Here is a 21,144-nt window from a genome sequence, read left to right on the forward strand (position 1 = left end):
GTGTATTTATCTAGACAAATACCCTTGATAAATATTCGATTGAAGTTGTTTTCATTATATGGTTATAAATGGTGATTTACTAATTGACATCAAGTTGGATCTATTCTTCCATATTCAACATCAAAATAACATGCGAGATGAATATTTCGTGCTTAAAACAACATGCTGAGCAAGATAGTTAATTTGCTATACATGAAGTCTCCATTGTATCAATGTTCCCTCCTTTAGATACTTTATTCTGACGGGGCAAATACTCTTTCCGTTTGCTCCTTATATCAGCAATCATTTAAAACTCTTTAGGTTGACCCATTTACACCCCATATTTATGTTGAACATGCTAATCACCATACCATCACATCAGTCTCATTGATACTCTTTAAATTATCCCAAATAAAAGAAGAGTTATGCTTACAAGCCAAAAGACTAAATTACACATTCTCAATTATATTATTAGATCTAATCAATTAATTTGAAAGTTAACCTTTCAAATAAGTTCAATATGAACCAAGGAAAGAAAGCATGCAGTTAATCCAACAATCCGTGCGGAACTATCAATATGAAATAAATATGTTCAACATATGGTGTCAATTCATATATAAACACTCAAGTGTAGCTGTATATTTATGTGTTGTGATGATATAGATTTAGTGCCTATATATGCATGAGTCATACTTTAAATATTGTATATAAGTATAAGTCATTCTTTCTTAAATATTTGTAACTAAAAGTACTGAATTGCAGTGAATTTTATATTAAAATTAATTGCTAGTTAGAGACAGACAATTCTCATTGATATAGAATGAATTACGTGTACTTATTCACTGAATAAAAATGCACTTGACTTTTGCAAGTGGCTACTCCCATGTGAGAGTTTTGTATTATATTGATAAATGTTTCATGTTCGGTTGTGCAAATATCGTATAGGTAACCTTATTCATAGAAGTTATGAAGCTTCGATTGCAGTCGTTATTTTGGAGTAGGTGCTTGTCGAGAGATCACCCTTATTAATGAAGCCCATTCAATGTGAAAATGCACAAGCGTAACGGACTACGGGAGATGTACAATGAATTCTACTTTTGATTTAACATTTGCAAAATTGTATGATTTATCTTCTCGTTACGACTGTTCTTACAGAATAAATTTTTGAATGAAGGAGATAACTTAGTAAGCTAGATAATTTGACTTTATAAATGAAATACTCATTGAATTAAATGTTTTGTTTTGTAGCAAGTAAACAATGTTCGTTGTCCCATTGATATACACTGAAAGCTTTTTATAGATATTACAAACGCTTTTGTCTCTAATTTCAAGTTACAATTGTTTAGTCTTCTGTCTATTTTTGTATTAAAAGCTTCTACAGGAAAAAGGTCAAGTTCATTTTGACGACGTAATGAAATGTTCGATCGTTTTTCATTTCCCTTACAATTGCTGACAAGTTCTAGTTTTCGTTCTTCGTTATAAAAAGATTATCAAATGCCATGCATGTATCATAGTCATTTATCTGATGTGTACATTGCCTTAGCTTTTATTTCTTGCGTAGTTTTATTTCGAATTCGTTTTTATACTTATACTGATTATATGGGCTTTGAAACACTGTGCTCCTTCTAGCGACGAATTCATAAAACTGCATTTTGTCTTTCTTCTATAGTTGTAATAAGTACGTTTGCATTTTGATTATTACGATTAAATGTAACAAGGTGCAACGAAACAATCAAGAGCGGTACGATATTGGTTGCCTGTATTTAAACATGCAATGTTGGCTAAGTGTTATTTGGGATTTCTTTAACTGATATTCTGTTATCTTCGTATGAATGATAGCTTTCATCATCTTTTTCTATTTTGTTAGTTTTCCCTATGATGTTTTTTTTAGTATTCTCTGATATAACATATAAAACACTTACTTGGATTTCACTTTAAGTGTTTTTGAAGCTAACCCTCTACTGGACATCATTTTATACATGGTAATAATGATGATAATAAAATTGATCTGAAATATACGATAACAAAATGACAATAAAATCATTATATATACCAGGATTACAATTTTGTGCGGAAGACGAGCGTTTTGTCTTCAAAATACTCATCAGTGACGCTCAATACATATTTTATGAAAACGACTATTAATCACTTTTAGGGATTCTAAATTTTGTTTTTGTTTTATCTTACACAATCTTAAGTTCTCTAAAATGGATTAATTCGGACAAGTGAACTAATGTTTGTTTTCTGCTCTTCTTTTCGATTTCGAATTTGTATTGCCCCCTATTATTGTTCAAATTATTAACCTCTTAAGAGAACATTTCCTTTTATATTCCCGTCAGTGCAATCCATACAGTTAGAATTTCGTAAGAAAGTCCGAATCAAGACTTTCAAAAGTCAAGATCAGAACCTGAAAAACTATGTACTTATGGCAAACGTTTATATAACAAAAAAAAGACGTGAAATGATTGCCAATGAATACAATTTTTTCATATTGTGGTCTTGTCGGTACTGTAAATAACAACGTATGCATACATTTAAGTCACTGACATAGATTTACGCAGGAACTAATACGTTTATTGAGAGCATTTCCGGACCCAAGCTATTGTCGTTATCTGATATGTCTTTTGTCATGGCACAGTCAGTTTGTTTTTGGAAAAAAAAACTTATGAGATATGAGTTTGAATATCGATTTGTTGTCTTCCTCTTCCTAATCTTTTTTTTCCTTCTCTGTCAAACTGTGAGTTTGTCAGGCGTTTCTGTGTAGACACTTTTATATTTTCTATACTCAGAATTTGTGAAAATCCCTGCTTTTCAAACTTTTTTGATGACAGCAATTAATTGATTTAATTACATGCGTTTAAGGCCACATTAATTCTCGAGATGTTTAGAGTCAAAATTTAAAAAGAAAGGGTATCTTCATTATCCTATACATTTCCATTGCTTTTCTCACATGTAGATTGATAACAGAAGACATACAAAGAAACACCAGCAGTTGATCGAATTCCATGGAATACCTTACTCAGTTTTGTTAGGGTTTAGGTAAGTGTTTTTTATTTGGTCTTGTATTAGTATTTTGTTTTCAATCAAAAGGATTCCATATATTATACGCAAAATATAGTGTATGACAACCAATCATAACGAAAACTAGTAGTGAAGCTTAGAATGAAAATAAACAAAATATATCATAATATATCATAATATTCATTAATTTTTTTCGTTATCGTTCTTACATATATACATACCAAAATTACAAGTAATGCTGGTCCAATGAACGCCCAGATGAGGTTGGAATCAAGGGTTAACCAACAACTGAAATGATAAAAGCGATCAATCCTATTGCAGATTTTTATGCCTCATTTATGGGCATTATGTTTTCTGGTATGTGCGTCCGTTCGTCCGTTCGTTCGTTTGTTCGTCCTTCCGTCCGTTCGTCCGTCCGTTCGTCCGTTCGTCCGTCCGTTCGTTCGTTCGTCCGTCCGTTCGTCCGTCCGTTCGTCCGTTCGTTCGTTCGTCCGTCCGTTCGTCCGTTCGTTCGTCCGTCCGTTCGTCCGTTCGTTCGTCTGTCTGTTCTGCTTCAGGTTTTATGTCCCATTTATGGGCATTATGTTTTATTGTCTGTGCGTCCGTTCGTCCGTCCGTCCGTTCGTACTTTATATAAACTCCTTTCGCATAATTTGTTTAAGTTGCAGACTGTCACATGTGATAGCCATTGTTTAATTTATTCATTAAATTAAAAGCCAATTTGTCAGACGATCTGTTCGAAAATAATTTTAAAATAAAAATCTTAATTAACCGGTTGACACAATAATTTCAAATGTAATGAAATTTTGTGAAGGGACTTCCCGTACAAAACCATATATTGTGATAAGTCGAAAGGTTGGAACATAACAGTTACTGTATACAGATTAAGGCTAACATGACAACTATTATCAAAACCAACTACGAACGAACAAATAGAAACCAAATATAAGGTCAACAACCTGTTTCTCAACTGTAATATGTTGGGACGTGTATTTACATGTATTTGCACGGCACCGCAGAATCCAATTAAAGTTAAAAAAAAATAAAAAAATTCAGTAAGACTTCATCTTTATATCAATGCCCTTCAATTTTGTACTTGTTTGGCTTTATAAATATTTTGATATGAGCGTCACTGATGAGTCGTATGTAGACGAAACGTGCGTCTGGCGTACTAAATTATAATCCTGGTACCTTTGATAACTATTATAATAAATAAAAATAAGCTCGTCTAAAATAGCCCTTATTTAAAAGCAAACAAGTGTTTATCTATCCAAATATAATAGTAATGTTTTCTTTTATTCTGTTGACTTTGTTACTGTTGAAAGATTTTAAATGATTCGCGGAATCTTGCTAGCTTCACGTGAGGAAGTAATTGGTTCTACTGACCGAGTCAAATAAGAAACCATGCAAATTGCATATTTCGCATTTCAGCTAAACGTTTAGTATATAGGATTAAGATCAGACTGATCGCACAGAGTGACGATAACGTGTTAGCGGAGAACAAAATACGAACTTCACTGTTTAATATTTTGTTATATCTATATTTAATATAAGATGATTACGGGGTTAATACGTACAACTGTTGATTGCCATATCCTTTGAGCTTAGTCACACCAGCAGAAATTCCTACTATACCAAAAGGAACAACTGGAAATAAAAGTTAATATATTTTGTAACAAACGAAGCCTAGATAATCTCTTGAAGATTGATGACACAGCTAAATGTAAAATAAGCATGTTGCAGGGTGTTTTTCACACCCGTTGTACATGTTAACTCCCCTTTTATATTCATTCCCACGCTTTGTGAGTGGATAGTTTTTAAATCACCTTTTATCGTTTTCGTTCAATGTTTTGTTCTTTTGTTCTTTTCGTTTATATTGTTGGGTAAAGATTATGTTATGCTATCAACCTAAACTCCTAATTGTCTTGAAACCATGAGAAAAAAAATGTTTGCAGTGACATTTTAGTACTCGTATTGAATAGCAAACAATATGTTCATTTGTGATATAAAATAATTAATCCTGATTGTTTTTTTTTTTTTAATTACAAAAAAAATTCTTTCATATATATGTCTCTGAAAAAACACCCAACCCTGGTTTGTTTACTTACTCCAACATGCTGGTATGAGCCTATGAACAATAGAACTTGTTGGGAAAATAAGGACTACCATTCTCACTATAAGAATACCCTCAGCCAGCATCAAAGCAAAGTCTGTTAGGAACATATAATGCAAAGCAACTGCAATCGCTGAACATACAACCTTTAAATAAGATTAATCTATAAAGCATTGTAAAATGTATAAAATGGCAAAATTTTGAAGGCTGCAACCTTACCAATAGTTATCTATACTCCCTCTTCCTTATCAAAGATGCAATGACACATCCGTTGTGTGGCCGATTTGTATATTACAAATTGTTTACAGATACACATATCGTTGTCAATATAATGAAATTTTATGCGACTGTCATACAAGAGAGAGGTTTTGTTAGCTATAAAAACATGTTAAATCCATCATTTCCAAAATGCTTGTACCAATTCTGGAATATGACAGTTGATATCGTTTCTTGTGATTTGTTTGAGCTGTCGATTTTTCCATTTGATTAATAACTTTCCGTTTTGAATTTTTCTCGGAGTTCAGTATTTTTGTTATTTTACCTTTTATTTTAAGAATAGCAACCCGTACCGTTCTTGCATAATAATGACTAGTCCTCAAAGGTGCAACCTCCATCGTAGCTATTGCTTCTTTGCTAGCACGATTAAAATTAAACTATGAATCGTGAATTTGAGTAAAAACTAAAATAGTAGGGTTTTTTTTCTGTTATATATAATTAAACTAGGTTTGACGGAATAAAACGAACGCTACTTTTCATCTCATTTGACATTACATTTCTTTATCACTTCCTTTTTCGTGGGTATTATTAAAATATCGATAACGCATAAAAACAAGAAAATTGAAAATCTTGCGGCTTTAGAGTTACAAACTTTTAAATAATTACCTATAAATCTCCATTACTTTCAGTATATAAAGCATAATAAAATTACGAAACATTTTATCCGGATATAAAAGGCGTGCAAAATTGGTATACAAATAAGTTTTTTTGTTACTCTTGTTAAGGTGTGTGTAAATTATTGATTGCAGGATTTGTTGCTCTTGCTGCAGAATGTGTACATGTGCTTGTAGTGTAAGCCAATATATTTTACATGTATTGGTATTTTGCTGGTGAGAATGCTGTTTACTACTAGTTTTATTTTTACATTTTTGATATTTTTAATATTTTGTTAAATTCAAGTTGTTCAATTTCATTTGAACTTCGGTGGATAGTTGTCTCATGGGCAATCATACCACATCTCCCTATTTTATAACCATGTCTCTTGATCTTTATACTGAAATATATGTTTGCATTGTTTGAACATGCTTTACAATCTACATTTTGGATATAGCTATCAGTTCAAATACATATATATGTGTGATAAAACTTAGGTAAACAGTTATGGACACTTTTGATTCAAATATCTGATTGAGTTAACAAAAACTTTTAGCGGGCATGACAGTTAATTGGTGTTAGTGGACGCCAACGATCTGTATCATAAATCAATTATGTATTATGCTTAATGTGTCTGAGCCACAAGCCTGACTGATGAAGATAAATATAGTTCCAGCTTCCAGTATTAAGTCTTCTATGATTGGTTTGGATACTTTTGTGTGTCTATTCGACTTTGTTTTCTTTACAACGGCGTTGTTAGTTCTCAGTGTGGGTTCGACTTATATATTTGAATATTCTTTTGGTATCTCTTCTCCTTTTTCAGTTTTGAACCAAATGTATCACCCGTTATATACTATACGACTACTTTCCTGATGTTCTTACTTTATTCTCTGTTTGTTTTATACCAGTTAAAAATATGACATACGACAAAATTAATGCCACACATAGGTTCATCAGTGCTTTTGTTCTTTCAGTTTTCAAGTACCTGCAAAAATGACAAAACAGCTCGATCGAAGAGTCTTGGTAGCTCTTAACATTTAGTCTAAATCACTGTATGCGAAGGAACAAATGTCCGATCAAATCGTTGTTGTTGTTTACTTATTACTGAAAGTAAAAAGAGGGACGATAACAAGGGCTTAATTAAGAGCACAAAACCAAAAAAGCTCATAAAACATCATTGCAAACAAGACGACAACACTAAAAACTGAGATATAATCCTCCCTTTATTGCAAAGTTAAGTTCTCAACCGTCACTTTCGTCAATCTCTAGATTAAAACAAAACAAAAAAGGTAAATCTATGGAAAAAAGAATTGATCAACAATTAGCTTTGTAATTATAGTTCAGTATACGCCTTGATGACAACTCTAGTTTTATTGTGAAAAAAATAGAAATATAACAATGAATGATATAATAAAAAAACTCTTTTCTGCTGCTAATATCACATAATAATAACAATGTTATTTTAATAATAACAATGCACAACTTAAATATTTTTAGCTTACCTCCACAGAACGACATGAATCAAAATTGTAATGACGAGAAACAAAATTGACACTCCACATCCGATGGCTGATATTAGACTCAGTGCATAGCGGTGGGACAATGGCTTGAAAAAAATGTAAAATCATATTTAAACAGAGACTCTGATATCTATGTTTAATTTCGAATACTTATATAGACTGCTTGTGTTGTCTATCATTAGTTTCTGAATTCACATTACTATAAGACGTGTCACGGTACTTTTCTATCCCAAATTCATGTATTTGCTTTTGATGTTATATTTGTTATTCTCATCAGATTTTGTCTAATGCTTAGTCCGTTTCTTTGTGTGTTACATTTTAATGTTGTGTCGTTGTTCTCCTCTTATATTTAAAGCGTTTCCCTCAGTTTTAGTTTGTCCCCCACATTTTGTTTTTTGTCCATCGATTTACGAGTTTTGAACAGCGGTACACTACTGTTGCCATTATCTGATACCAGAATATTTGCATTAATGAAGTGTTTCTTTTGTTCAATTTGGTTAGTTAAGTAATTAAAAAACATAAATTGACCACAAAATTAATACTTTAAATGTCATGAATGATGCTTGAGATTTGAATATTGAAAAGATTTAAAGTATCCCTGAAGTGTAAGATTAATTAGACCTTTTTCATGTAAAATTACTCTAGTGACTCCCATAAGAATGATATTGCAGAATCATTTAAGTATAAAACCCTTATTACCATACAATTTTACAAAAAGAAAATGAAGATGTCCTGCACTATATTACACTTATTTGTGTCACCAGATTAAATTTTAATACCGCTATTCTAATATTCAGAGAAAAGATATAAAAAGATGGAAATGAATGCATTTTTACAAAAACCTTTAATATATCTGGCACATGATATGACAAATATTTAGCCTAACTCTATGTGAAATACACGTTTACGGATCAGTTTAAAAATGTATACATAAGCGTTGTTCGTAAAAATGTTGCAAAATTATTAGGTAGTTGGCTTGCATTGATTGCTTATTTTTCAGAAAGAGTTATATTTGTACAGGTCTCATGTTGACGGTGAAGGTTTGTGTGTGTAATTCTTTATTTCGCATAATTTCAAATACGAAAGATGTACGAATGCATATGTGATATCTTATTGTGAAACTTTGCTATATGTAGTTACTATACATACTGTCTTTCCTGGGCTCATCAATATGGCAAAATTAGTTGTGTGATTATATTCACATATCGTGTAAGAATCTGCAGCATCAACTACTCGTGAACCAAAAAACGACCATGCTCCATTAGCAGTTTTCCTATAAACAAGAAAACATGTTACACATTCTGTATTATTTCTCTAATAAACTTGCGAAATAAAATTAAAAGCTAACTTCACTCGAAACACGATACACCAATGATAATGCATGTCTAATATTTAAAATTTCAAAAGGGGATGTTTAATAAACAAAAGTTCAGAAAACAGATGACAAGTCAAATATCAAAAACAACGAACTGCAAGGAAAATTCAAATCGAAAAGTCCCTTATCATTTGGCAAAATCAAAAGCTTAAACACATCAAACTATGGAAAACAACTGTCACATTTCTTTGTATAGGCATTCCCCTATGTAGAAAATGATGGATTAAACCTGGTTTTTATAGCTAGCTAAACTGCAAACTTGCATGACAGTCGCATAAAACCGGCAGCAACAAAACAATACAAGGAATACAAAATTAGAATCAACCAAGATGACCCTTTATGGTCTCTTTCTGGAGGATACTAGCGCTTTCAATCCAAATTGCGCATTTTTAAAGTCATATGAAACCTCAAATTGAAAAACATTTATGCATATGTTTTTTTTTATAACTAAATGGATAGTTTTCATTATACAACTTATGTACATATACTTTTTTTTCTGAGGAAAATTCTTCAATTTGTACACATTTAGGAGAAGTTTACTTATTTTTAATTGCTTGCTTCCAGGATTGCTTCCGTATGCATAGTGAACTTAGCGTGACCATCCTCGTAAAATCCGGTGGTCGCAATACACATGGATCTGTCATTAAAATAAACAATTATCTGATTGTAGATGTTAAACAAGTTCTCAATACCCATGTTTTTTGTTGATTGTTTACTATAAGGTGACAATCGATAACTTCGGTTTCAAAACAGGGCATTTAAAGAGCAGCCATATTTGTTGAATCATAACATAAAAACAGAAAAAAAAATGCCGATTATACGATTTATTTGCGTAAAAATGATAAAATCGTGCACAGAAGACTAAGTTTATGACATTTACATGCATTGGTTCAATAATTGGATAAGCTTTATTTTTCACCAGTCACTCGTTTCATATGACCTTAGTTCAATGTTTTAGTACATCTTCTTTCATCCCGCCTTTTGGTTCATGGTAGACAATAGTCTCATTTGCCCTCATAACAAATGTCCATAATTTTATCAAGTCTTTATACTTACGGGGCACTGAAGTTCCAATGTCCACAAGATGCTTTGGAGTAGTTTCCCTTGATAGATAGAATATAAAAAAAGCAATATTGTTTTTAAAATTTTAGCACTGTCATTGTCACATATTCTGCACATTGTTTATGTGTATAAACAAACGCGATCTAGGTAAGTTTTAAGGTCAGAAAAATGGCTAAAGCGTTTTCATATTCATATTTATTCATCATTTTATTGCGTGTACATTTTAAAATTTTGTCGAACTCAAGTAGACTTAGAATTATTGATAAGAAACTCATTGTATTAATCAACAAATATAATAAAAAATGACACAGGCAAAAAGTTGAACCAAACGAATGGAATTGTTTTTGTTTAAATGTTCATCCTACTGCAATATTATATTTACATGTAAAGCATACATGACATAACATAATAACATCATTAATTAAGTGCACGAAGGTTGACATTTTGCATAGTTATTTTAACTGCAATAACTTTAACAGTACCAATTTTATTGCACCAGATGCACATTTTATAGTTAATGTCTCTTCAGTGGTGATCGAGTCCAAAATATCTAAAAGTCTACTTTTCAATACAATCGTAACATAGCTTATAAAATAAATTAGAACCAGCACGTAATTAAAACCCGGACACAAAATCAAAGCTATGCATGCCTGAAATAGATGCATTCCTAATATATTTTTTATTTTGTTAACAACACATTTAAGGACGTTAAAGTGTATAATTAAAATCCATAGAATTTTTAATAATTTGTCAAATGTAGTTTATATCATACTATTTTGAAAAATATAATAAAAAGTATGGGTCACCATGCTTTTTTTTTCTTCAAATTGTTCATAATTGTCAGATTTTGTATACATTATGCATGAAAAAGCCGGTTTTGTGTCATCAAAGAAATCTACACCATTCGAGTTGAAGTTAAATATCAGAAGATTATTCTTATATTATGCTTTCAGAAAAGAACAAACATTGGTGTCACCGGACTCGTTTTCCTGCTACATTATTAAATAGGTAAACTCACAACATATTCATTAATAAAGGTTACTTTATCTGATTTATCTCTCCTTATGTGGAAAAGTTGAAGAAAAAACCCCTCTAAAATAGTTTTTTTTTGGTTAAAAAAAAGGCATACATATGATAAAACACATAGTTTTCTAGATTTAAATGTAACGTCTTACTAATGAATTACATACTACTCTTGAAATATGCTCATTCAATTAAAGATCTAGACCGATTGTTAACTGCTTTTTCAAAATTCTAGAGGGAGGAAGACATCCCAGTCACCTTAAACAGAATAATTTTCGTATGTTCAACCAAGTTTCCATGTACTTGTTACTGTTCTAGTGATTCTCTCGTGAATAAACCCGCAGAGGTATCGATGTCTTGGTAGTTATAACATTAACGGTACCAATTTAATTGTATCAGATGAGCAGTTTGATAATTAATGTCTCTTCAGAAATGCCCTGGACCAAAACATGTCATGCATACAGACAGTTTACAAAACAATGAATATACTTAGCAGTGACATGAAAATATAAAGAGACCATTTTGAAAACAATATTACTTACCAAAAGATGATCGAATGTTATAAATAAAGAATAATCCGAGCAAGATGTTCCATGAATCGTAAAATCGGCTATAATAGAATTAACACCATAACTCCCATTAAATGACTTTATTTTCCTAAAATAAGATAAATTAGGTTAAAATCAAATTATACCAAGTAAACTAAAATAAGTGTAATATGTGTCAAATAAGATCGCAGTCAAAGCAAATGTTTTAAAATATATGTAGAACTCAAATCTATGACTGGTTTCAAATCTTTGGCAGATTCCTTAGCTATGGCAAAGTGACGTTACAAACGTTAAAAAAATAAAATCTATTTCAGATGTTTGTTTTCTCCAAATTTTTGGCAGATTTTTATGCACAATTGTCCGGAAAAAAGATAACGTATCACGTCACAATTGAGCTGCGCCATACCGGATATTACATCGTCGCCGCCGCAGATTTAAGGTATATCCTTCTGCAACAATTTACGGATGGTTTATAGGAAGATGTCACATTATCCGGAAGAGGGACAAAATGTGCTGTACAGGCCGATTCCCGCGATGAATAAGGGCACCACTGTTTTCATTAGTGGATAGTTTAGAAAAGGAGTTATAGTAAATACTTGTGCGTCTAAAATGAAATATAAAATAACTGGATAACAATTTAATTAAAGTCGTCATCAAATAGAAAAGATGAATTAACAATGAAATAAATATTATGTGAAAAGTCAATATTGAAGACTGTAATAAGGTATATGAATACATCATTTACGAAAATATTTGGTTTCCATCTCGATTTGGTTGACCATTATGGAATGTGTATTTAACAAATGTGTTTATACATGCTCCTGTTGTCGTACATGTCAAAGAAAAGTCATTAGTCGTATATGAACTGTATTGTTTTCTATTAGCACAACAGTTGCTATAGATTTGAAAACAACACAAACAGCCGTAGATTAAGAAATTACAAAACTTGCCATAGATTTGAACTGTAAAAAAAATTGTCATAGATTTGGGATGGCATGACGTCACATTTGCCTTAGATTAGAAATCTGCAATACATTTGGAAACCATCATAGATTTGAGTCCTAAATATATACCGGGCAATAGGAGTGACAAACTTGTTTTACAATATCAAAGAGACAATTGACAGTACAAAAAATTACCATACCCAAGGTAAGTAGAAAGAGGGGGAATTCCTTAAAACCTGATAAAAATCAAACGCACGACTATATATATCAATCTCAGGAACGAATGGAAAACAACTGTAGTATCAAGATAGAATTAAAAAATTAATATTCATGGAAAATAAAGACGCCCAGATAAATGTATGAGAGAAAAACATCAGCGTATCAAATTTTTATTATTTTATCTGATAAAATGAAAGAAGATAAAATGAGGAGAGTTGGTTTGATTGACTTTTATTTAACTATCTGTAAATAAAATCTTAAACTTACCCATTTTGTATTAGATACTTCGGAAACAAATTTGAAATATTTCTATAGAATGTGCTACTAAATCCCGTCAAACCTGAAAAAGAAGTACTGAATATGTATCATGATGTTTTTGTCGCATTGATTAGTGTATGAATAATAACCATACATATTATCCAGCATGATAATCTCAATTAATCAAATAAGAAGATAATGGATTGATTAATGACAGAATAAAAACATCATATCAAATTAAAATCATTAATGTTTAGTCCGACATACTTAACCTGAATTATTGACATATTAGGTGACCTAAAACATTTTATAGAAAAAACGTTCGTCCCTCCTACGACATTCTTCTCATCAAGTATATTGATGTTTAAAAAACGAACTCTCTCACAATAGGTAACCACTACAACGAACTATGGAGGGCGGTGATCTTTGGAATATGTTTGCATATTATATGAATCGTAGTTTCAAAATAAATTCTACTGTTACAATAAGTTAGACCATACTCTACTTTTAACGCCTCCAAGTCATACTGAAAATTATAAGATGAAAACATATTTCAATAATATCAATCTACACAACACGCTACTTAGTGAAAAACGCCTAATGACAAAGTTTATTACAAAAAATTGCAACATGCGATTCCACTGTTGAGCTTTAATTGGTTTCGATATTCTCTATTGACAACATCATTTTATAATTTGGCTTTCAAATCATTTTTTATAATGGCACGTAAGTAAAAAATATGAAGATGCTTTCATTTCGACACGGGTGGAAGAAAGAAAAAAGGACACTAAAAGACAGTTTCTAATTTGTTGGTTTTTTTTTAATTTATTTTGAATTTTGAATTTTTTTATATTTAGACCACCAAGTTAATATAACTTTGAAGAGGATAGATATAATAAAAAGGTGTTACTATTGATGTTATCAGTCGACCATCAACAATTACGGCTGCTCTATTTTTTCAAACTACTATGTTCTTCCACTTAAATTTGTAATCTATATGATTTTTATTTAATAAATTTAAGCAAAAGCCATTGGGTTTCTTTTTCAAACTCTAGTTAAGACATGACTGAATATTTTGATTGTAATTTCTTTTCCATTTTGTTTTTATTTGAAATGTAGACACATACTTAAGATAATCATGTACCGTCTTATTCACGGATGGTCCATGTTATTTCATGGTCATCAAGGGCATTACGACGAATTACACGGCAAAATCTTACATAACTTTTAAAAGGGGCACTAGCTGTCAAATTCATGGTCACCTATTTGATTCAAATTCTAGTATTTGATTAATAACAATGTAAAAAATTCAAAAATAAGCAATTTGCATAACATAGGGTCGAGAACATGTAGCTTCCTTTCGTGTGTATTTTAGTCTAGACGAAATCTAATTAATTATCGAGTTGGCCACCGAATACTTCCGATGACCATATAAATAAAGGTAACAGTAGTATACCGCTATTCAAAGCTCATAAATCCATGGACAAAAACAATATCGGGGTACCAAACAAAAACTGAGGGAAACGCATTAAATATAAGTGATATAAACATAAATAAAGATATAAATAGATAAAGCGAATTCGTGTAATTGGATTTTTCTATGATTGTTTTATTTTATATCATAGATCAAAAGCGTAAGTTAATCATCGTTTTTTCTGTATAAGAATGAGTTTTTTGTGAATCGAATAGGTCAATTAAATGATTTACCTTTGTTTCACTTTCAATGTTGGCATTATTTCCTTTAAATAACTATACACACACAATTCACGTGTTTTCAATTTGTAGCTAAGTGGTCCAATTGAAGTTTACATGAATACGGATTTAATGAGGTCGAATTATTCTCTTGCAAGTGAATAATATATGATCAATATTTCTTCGCTTATTTTGAAAAAAGAAACCCATACTGGCTTCTAAAAGCGAATTATTATTATAGTATTTCACTTTCATTAATGATTGAACAAAAAATACTATATTTTAGATTTTTTATAAAAATTTTATAGCTAGTGCCTTATACATTATAATACCACCTATGGGATGTGTCATCATTCCAATTATCATACTAATACTTCATTGAGGAGTACAACAACAAAAACTATACGTTATGCTCAAAACCCAAAATGAGTTAAGAAAAAAAAATGCAAAATGTCCATCATAAAGCTATATAACAACAGCTGTTCATCAATGTATCTTTTGTCTTAATGAAATGTACGGGATGAACCTTTGGGTTTATCTATAAAAATTTGGGTATGATTGATCAAATTGTTTGGTCTTGAGAGTTAACAGATTTATATGTCTTGCTTTTTGAAAATTAATAATAGCTATTTACCACTACATATGTTCTTTTTCAGTTTAATTTCGGTCGCTGAATCTGATATCCATGAGTCGGATGTTTTCAAGCGATCAGGAACAACTATCTCGTCCAAACTAGCCTTCCCTACTTCTATTACTGAAATCATTGAAATCATTGATTTACTTTGAATAACATAATTAAGTTTGGATTATATAACAAACGATATAGTGGAACTTAATGTATATCAAATAATTCTCAATGAAAAATGAATTAAAAATGTTACACAGAAAGGCGTTTGTGCTCATAAAAAGTCAATCACTCAACAAATTAAATTTAAAAAAGATACCTTATGAGTCTACATAGCATAAAACATACCAATATTTTCCTTCGCGACAACCAGGGATAATTCATCGTCCAAAACATCAGTAAATGCATTAGTAAACTCTGTAACTGCGCTAACGAGTGAAGTAACACCACCTGTCCCCTTTTGAAATAGATGAATGGGATATATAGAATACCTCTTTCTAAATAATTAACATAAATTTTATCAGCAACCAAAGCCGGGCTTCAAAGTTATTGTGGAATATTCTAGAGGTTGCGTGAATCAAATGTGAATACTGAACATTCCAAAAATCTTTGAGAGTACATACAATATAAGACTCTTTCAGCTTGCAATATTATTACAACATTTGACTGTTCTACACTTTACACAAGTGTTACCCATTCCAAACAATAGTTAATATTGCTGTGTTTCATACAAAAAGAATGGTCAACGTAAATACCTGTATCTTGTCTAAAGTAGGGATACCTCATTCTTTGTAAAAAGTTGTTCTAATTCAAACAGAAAAATCACCGAAACTGACCTTATAAAGATGCTTGTTTATTTTATTGACAACATGTTTTTTTCGTTTGGAAGACGTATTTTTTTAACAATTAATCGGCATTATAATTGGTGACTATGTTGAACTCATCTATCCCATCAAACTTGAGATAAAGGATACAATAGATACAGTTAAGTCTGCATAATATCTTGACATACATCTAGAAAATGACAGTGAGTGTTGGTTGAAAACAAAACTTTATGACAAAAGATATGGTTTCAGCCTTTTCATTGTGAACTTTCCATTTCGATGTAGCAACATTCCAGCAGAACCTGCATACGGAGTATATATCTCCAATTTGATTCGACATGCCCGGGCTTGTATTTTCTATCAAGAATGTTTTGCGACTCACAACGAAGATATTAAACATTGCCAACATATTCCAAATAGTGAACTTAAAATCACCCCTTCGTACATTTTACGGACGTCATCACAAGTCTTTTTACGTTTTTAAAAAGTCCGTTTCACAGATGAAAGCGAATGTGTTCGTAATGTCTTAACTACAATCTCTTTTCACGAATAAGACTTATTACCGGGTGTGTTCTAACATGAGCAATGCGACGGGTGCCACATATGGGTATGCTTACCCTTATTGAGTACCTGAGATAACCCCGTTTTTTGGTGGGGTACCTGTTGCTTAGTCTATAGTTTTCTAAGTTGTGTTCTGTGTACTTTTGTTTGTGTGTTTGTCTTTATCTTTTTTAGCCATGGCGATGTCAGTTTATGTTCGACTTATGAGCTTGAACGTCTCTCTGATATCTTTCGCCTATCTTGTTCAAAATGTTTCAGATGTATGTTTGCTGCATTTATCTCGGTTCCACTAACAAATCATTGCTAACGCTTTTTCCACACATTAGTCAACCCCCTCCTCACACCCCCTCCCCAAGTTTAGCGGTTTCTTTTGCAAAAAGTGTGGTTATGAGACTTGTTTTGTTTAAACATTTTGTTTAATATGGGTTTTTTTTTCCTTTTTTCAATGTACTACCAGTTTTCTTATGTATAAATTTAACTTTGCTTTCTCCCTTCGAATATTCAGGCATTTTATATCAATTTAGATGATACATATACGCTCTATAGATTGCACATTGAAATTAAGAGTTTCGATGGCGATTTCTGAAAAAAAACCATTAAATATAACAAACCTTTCCTTAATGGTTCATTGAAAATAAAATTGCCAACATTATTTCGAAACTGAGGTTATGTAATTCTTAAATTATTCTTAATATAAATGAATGTACTTTAATCCATATAAAGTTCCGCAAGTAATCAATTGTTTTTACATACTTATTTGTCAATATTTCGGTTTGACCGTTCCACATCAAGAAAAATTGTTCACACACACTAATTTATCAATTTATTTCAAATTTTAAAACATGATGGGAATAAAATGAGAAATGCTGTATTTGTAGCTGAAACTTGATATTAAAAAAACCATATCGTACATACTGAGATCGATATTTTGAATCAAAATCATAAGCATTTACCACTACACACATAGGACAAATAAACGCGTTTTTAAAGACAAACATTTGGGAGAATGTTTGAACGTTTTCCTTTTCTTGATACATATATATAGATTGCATTTCAAAATGTCAACCTCATTGTTAAGCTCTTCCCATGGCTGATGGTTTCTTTCGTCTAGTAAATTATCGCATAGAGATCCAAAGATCTGAAAGAAAAACGATTTTAATTCAATCCACATTTTAGGCAATACTCACTTGTGTGTGTTTATATTTGAACACGTTAGATAGATAGTTGCCATTTTCACTGCCAATTATTCTATATTTGCATTCTTTAATTTATATACAGTCAAAAAGTTCTTGTAAAAAAAATGAAGATTTCAATGTAACCTTTTCTTATTACTGTTATAAATAAAACGATGTCATGTATAATAAGGCCGTTAGTCTTTCTCGTTTAGATTGTTTTACATTTGTCTTGAAGGGCCTTTTATGGCTGACTATGAGGTATGAGCTTTGCTCATTGTTGAAGGCCGTCGGGCGACCAATAGTTGTTAATTTCTGTGTCATTTGGTCTCATGTGGAGAATTGTCTCATTGGCAATTATACCATATCTTCTTATTTTTATATATAATGTATAACCTTCATAACTAACCTCTAGTTGATCAACTGAAAGATTTTCTGTGTGGTTTGAAACATACTTGGCAATATCATTAAGTACAGCTGAAGAGGTAAGCAGATCACCAGACCGCAATTCGTTATCATTTCTTGTGATATTTTCCAGATCGTCAAGGATAATGGTCACCGAATCATTGTCACTGTTTCCAGATAAGAGCATAGCCGTCTAAAATGAGTTGGGTTTCGAACTTTATAAAATAACCTAAGGATGTTAACTTGTCGTGTTTTGGAATTTTTGTCAGATTTTCGAAATCCTCTGGTTTTATACATTTCTATGACTTAAAAAATGGTCCCCCATTTTTCTTTTTATAAATCTTTTATGTGTATAATTATAAGTCATTTGTAGTGTCTTATAAAATCTTATTTATTTTTTAATAGTATTTAAGAACTATTACTGGTCAATTATAAAGCTATGAAAAATTAAGAGAACATTTTCCCGCCAAAATTCAAATGGCTAATATCTCGAAAACAAGCACATTGACCCCTGTTGTTTTTTTTTTGTGGCTTTTTTGACTCCTCAATTAATCTCTTATTAATATATACGAGTTTTATGGAAAGTTATTTATTTTGAAACTGAGCAGCAAATATCATAGACTGTGTTTGTATAGAAATTCAAATTAAGATGTTCGAAGAAATACCAATATGAAAGTCGAAGGAATAGCATTTTTTTATACCTATTATCATAAATGTTTTTCTTCATTCTAGTACCCTATGCAAACAAATACAAGACGTAAATACTTTAGAAGCTCGAGCTCGATATGTAACTCAAAATGGTATACTTAAAAACCAAAATCTCAAGTATATAGGAAAATATTTGTTAGAAGTGGAAACACTGTAAATACTACATGCTTTATCTTCAGAGTTGCAATGACACAAATAAATGATTCTATATTTTTAACGCGAGACATAGGGTACTGTTCAAAGCGAAACACATGTATCCAACACAGCGACATAACTAGTAGTTATCAAAGGTACCAGGATTATAATTTGATACCCCAGGCTCGAGCTTCGTCTACATGAGACTCATCAGTAACGCTCAGATGTAACAAAATGTAAACATGCATCATTTTAATAACTGTCAACACTAGAATACTAGTAAACGGATAGGCAAAACGTTGTTGAAAAGGTAGGCATTGCAAACACTTTATGCTTTTACTACATAAGTGCACGGACATAAAACTCTGATTCCATATATAAAATGACACACGGGCTATTATTAAATGAAGTCCTAACCCAGCTATATAAAGACAAAAATCATTTATGCAATCGTCAAATTAGACAAGCATCTTAGAATATATGTCAAGCTAATAATCCCCTCTGGGAATATATACTAAAAACGACAGTTTTAATAGAAACGACAAAATATGACTCACAACTTATTTCACTTTATACTTAAGTTTTGTTTGTAACTATTGACCTTCAGGTGCCATATGTACCTGTCAGTGTATAGAACCTCTTTAGTTTATTTTGTGTATGCATACTGTTGTTTGTCTTTTTTGTCTTTTTTCTTTTCTGTATTGGCGTTGTCGGTCTATTTTCTACTTTGAATTTATCTTCGGTATCTTTTGTCTCCCTTTAAATATGTGTGTTGTTGTTTTTTTTTCTTCAATGCTATTGTTTATAAATTAATGCAAATAAAACCACTAACTCATAACCCCATTGCCTTTTATTTTAATTATGCAATTGCAAGCATTCATTACTACCTTTTCTTAAGTGAAATTTATTTTCTGTCCACACTCTACCTTATCTGACTTGTGCAGAAAAATTTAATATATAGGATCTACCTGTTCTTTTATATGTTGTATTGATTTACTTGTACAATTGCTGTAGTTTGGTTCCTCCCAATTTCCCTCTTTACTGCAGTATCTTGAAACGTAACCCACATATTCACCGGTGCATACAAGGGTAGATAGGGTGCTTTCTTCTGTTGTATTCCAATAAGTATAAAGGTTGTCAACATTTTCTGCACAAAGATTTACTATTTCTACTGAAATGCAAAATTATTTAAAAAGGAAAAAGTGATTAAAAAATAAAATAATATGAATAACTTTTACTGCGTAAAAATTTTGCCAGGAAAATAGAGAGATAATTCGTCAAAAGAGATTCCAAAATTAAAAAAAAAACAACATTATCTCAGTAAAACCTTTTCCATTTCTATGTAGTAAAATTCTAGCAGCGCCTGTATACGGAGTAGTTATCGCCCAGTTGATTCGATATACCCGGGTTTGTATTTCCTATCATGATTTCCTTGATGACGCCATTTAACCAAGCGTTGTAAATGGTGAAGTTTAAATCACTCCTTCGTAAGTTTTGCGGACACCATTAGGAGTTTGTTGACCGTTATGGAATATCCGCATCACCAATAATAGTGGATATTATGGCAAGCCGTTCTCGTCAAAACTATGTTTAAACCATTTTTCGAAAAAATTACACACTGAGAATTACAACAAAGCACACTGAGATTTAAAAACTTCAAAACGCACACTGAGAATTGAAAATTACACACTGAGAATTGAAAATTACACACTGAGAATTAAAAATTACACACTGAGATTTCATAAAGACGCACTGAGATTACAAAAATGAAAAACGCACACTGAGAATTGAAAATTACACACTGAGAATTGAAAATTACACACTGAGATTTCAAAAAGACACACTGAGAATAAATAAACTGAAAACACACACTGAGAATTTGAAATTACACACTGAGAATTTAAAATTACACACTGAGATTTGTGCGCACTTTTTATGCGCACATATCTAATTAGCATACTTAATCTGAATCTATTACAAGCTTAAAACAACAAGGGGACATAACTCGTTAGTCCTTCGATTTGGTTCCAAATTATTAATAAAAAAAAACCTTTAAAAATACAAGAACAAGAAAAATACCCACTGACTCT

General features: G+C 31.4%; 1 protein-coding gene across 3 annotated transcripts in view; it reads right to left on the bottom strand.

The window, feature by feature from the left end:
- The window catches only part of LOC143082874 (adhesion G protein-coupled receptor B1-like), a 38,226-nt gene that overhangs the window by 8,827 nt on the left and 8,255 nt on the right, over positions 1-21,144 (bottom strand). The window contains exons 3-17 of one of the 3 annotated variants that reach the window (XM_076258844.1): positions 20,023-20,222; positions 18,216-18,404; positions 17,701-17,772; positions 15,598-15,706; positions 15,259-15,378; positions 12,942-13,014; positions 11,506-11,620; positions 9,935-9,981; positions 8,653-8,776; positions 7,486-7,589; positions 6,866-6,968; positions 5,109-5,259; positions 4,578-4,647; positions 3,222-3,288; positions 1,902-1,987 (exon numbers count right to left, since the gene is read on the bottom strand). In XM_076258844.1, coding sequence (XP_076114959.1) covers positions 1,902-1,987; positions 3,222-3,288; positions 4,578-4,647; positions 5,109-5,259; positions 6,866-6,968; positions 7,486-7,589; positions 8,653-8,776; positions 9,935-9,981; positions 11,506-11,620; positions 12,942-13,014; positions 15,259-15,378; positions 15,598-15,706; positions 17,701-17,772; positions 18,216-18,404; positions 20,023-20,222 — 1,630 coding nt within the window. Of the gene's footprint in view, positions 1-1,901; positions 1,988-3,221; positions 3,289-4,577; positions 4,648-5,108; positions 5,260-6,865; positions 6,969-7,485; positions 7,590-8,652; positions 8,777-9,934; positions 9,982-11,505; positions 11,621-12,941; positions 13,015-15,258; positions 15,379-15,597; positions 15,707-17,700; positions 17,773-18,215; positions 18,405-20,022; positions 20,226-21,144 lie in introns of all 3 variants that reach the window. The other 2 variants (XM_076258843.1, XM_076258845.1) reach the window with 2 other exon arrangements.

This window comes from Mytilus galloprovincialis, chromosome 7, assembly GCF_965363235.1.
Source record: "Mytilus galloprovincialis chromosome 7, xbMytGall1.hap1.1, whole genome shotgun sequence".
NCBI lineage: Eukaryota > Metazoa > Mollusca > Bivalvia > Mytilida > Mytilidae > Mytilus > Mytilus galloprovincialis.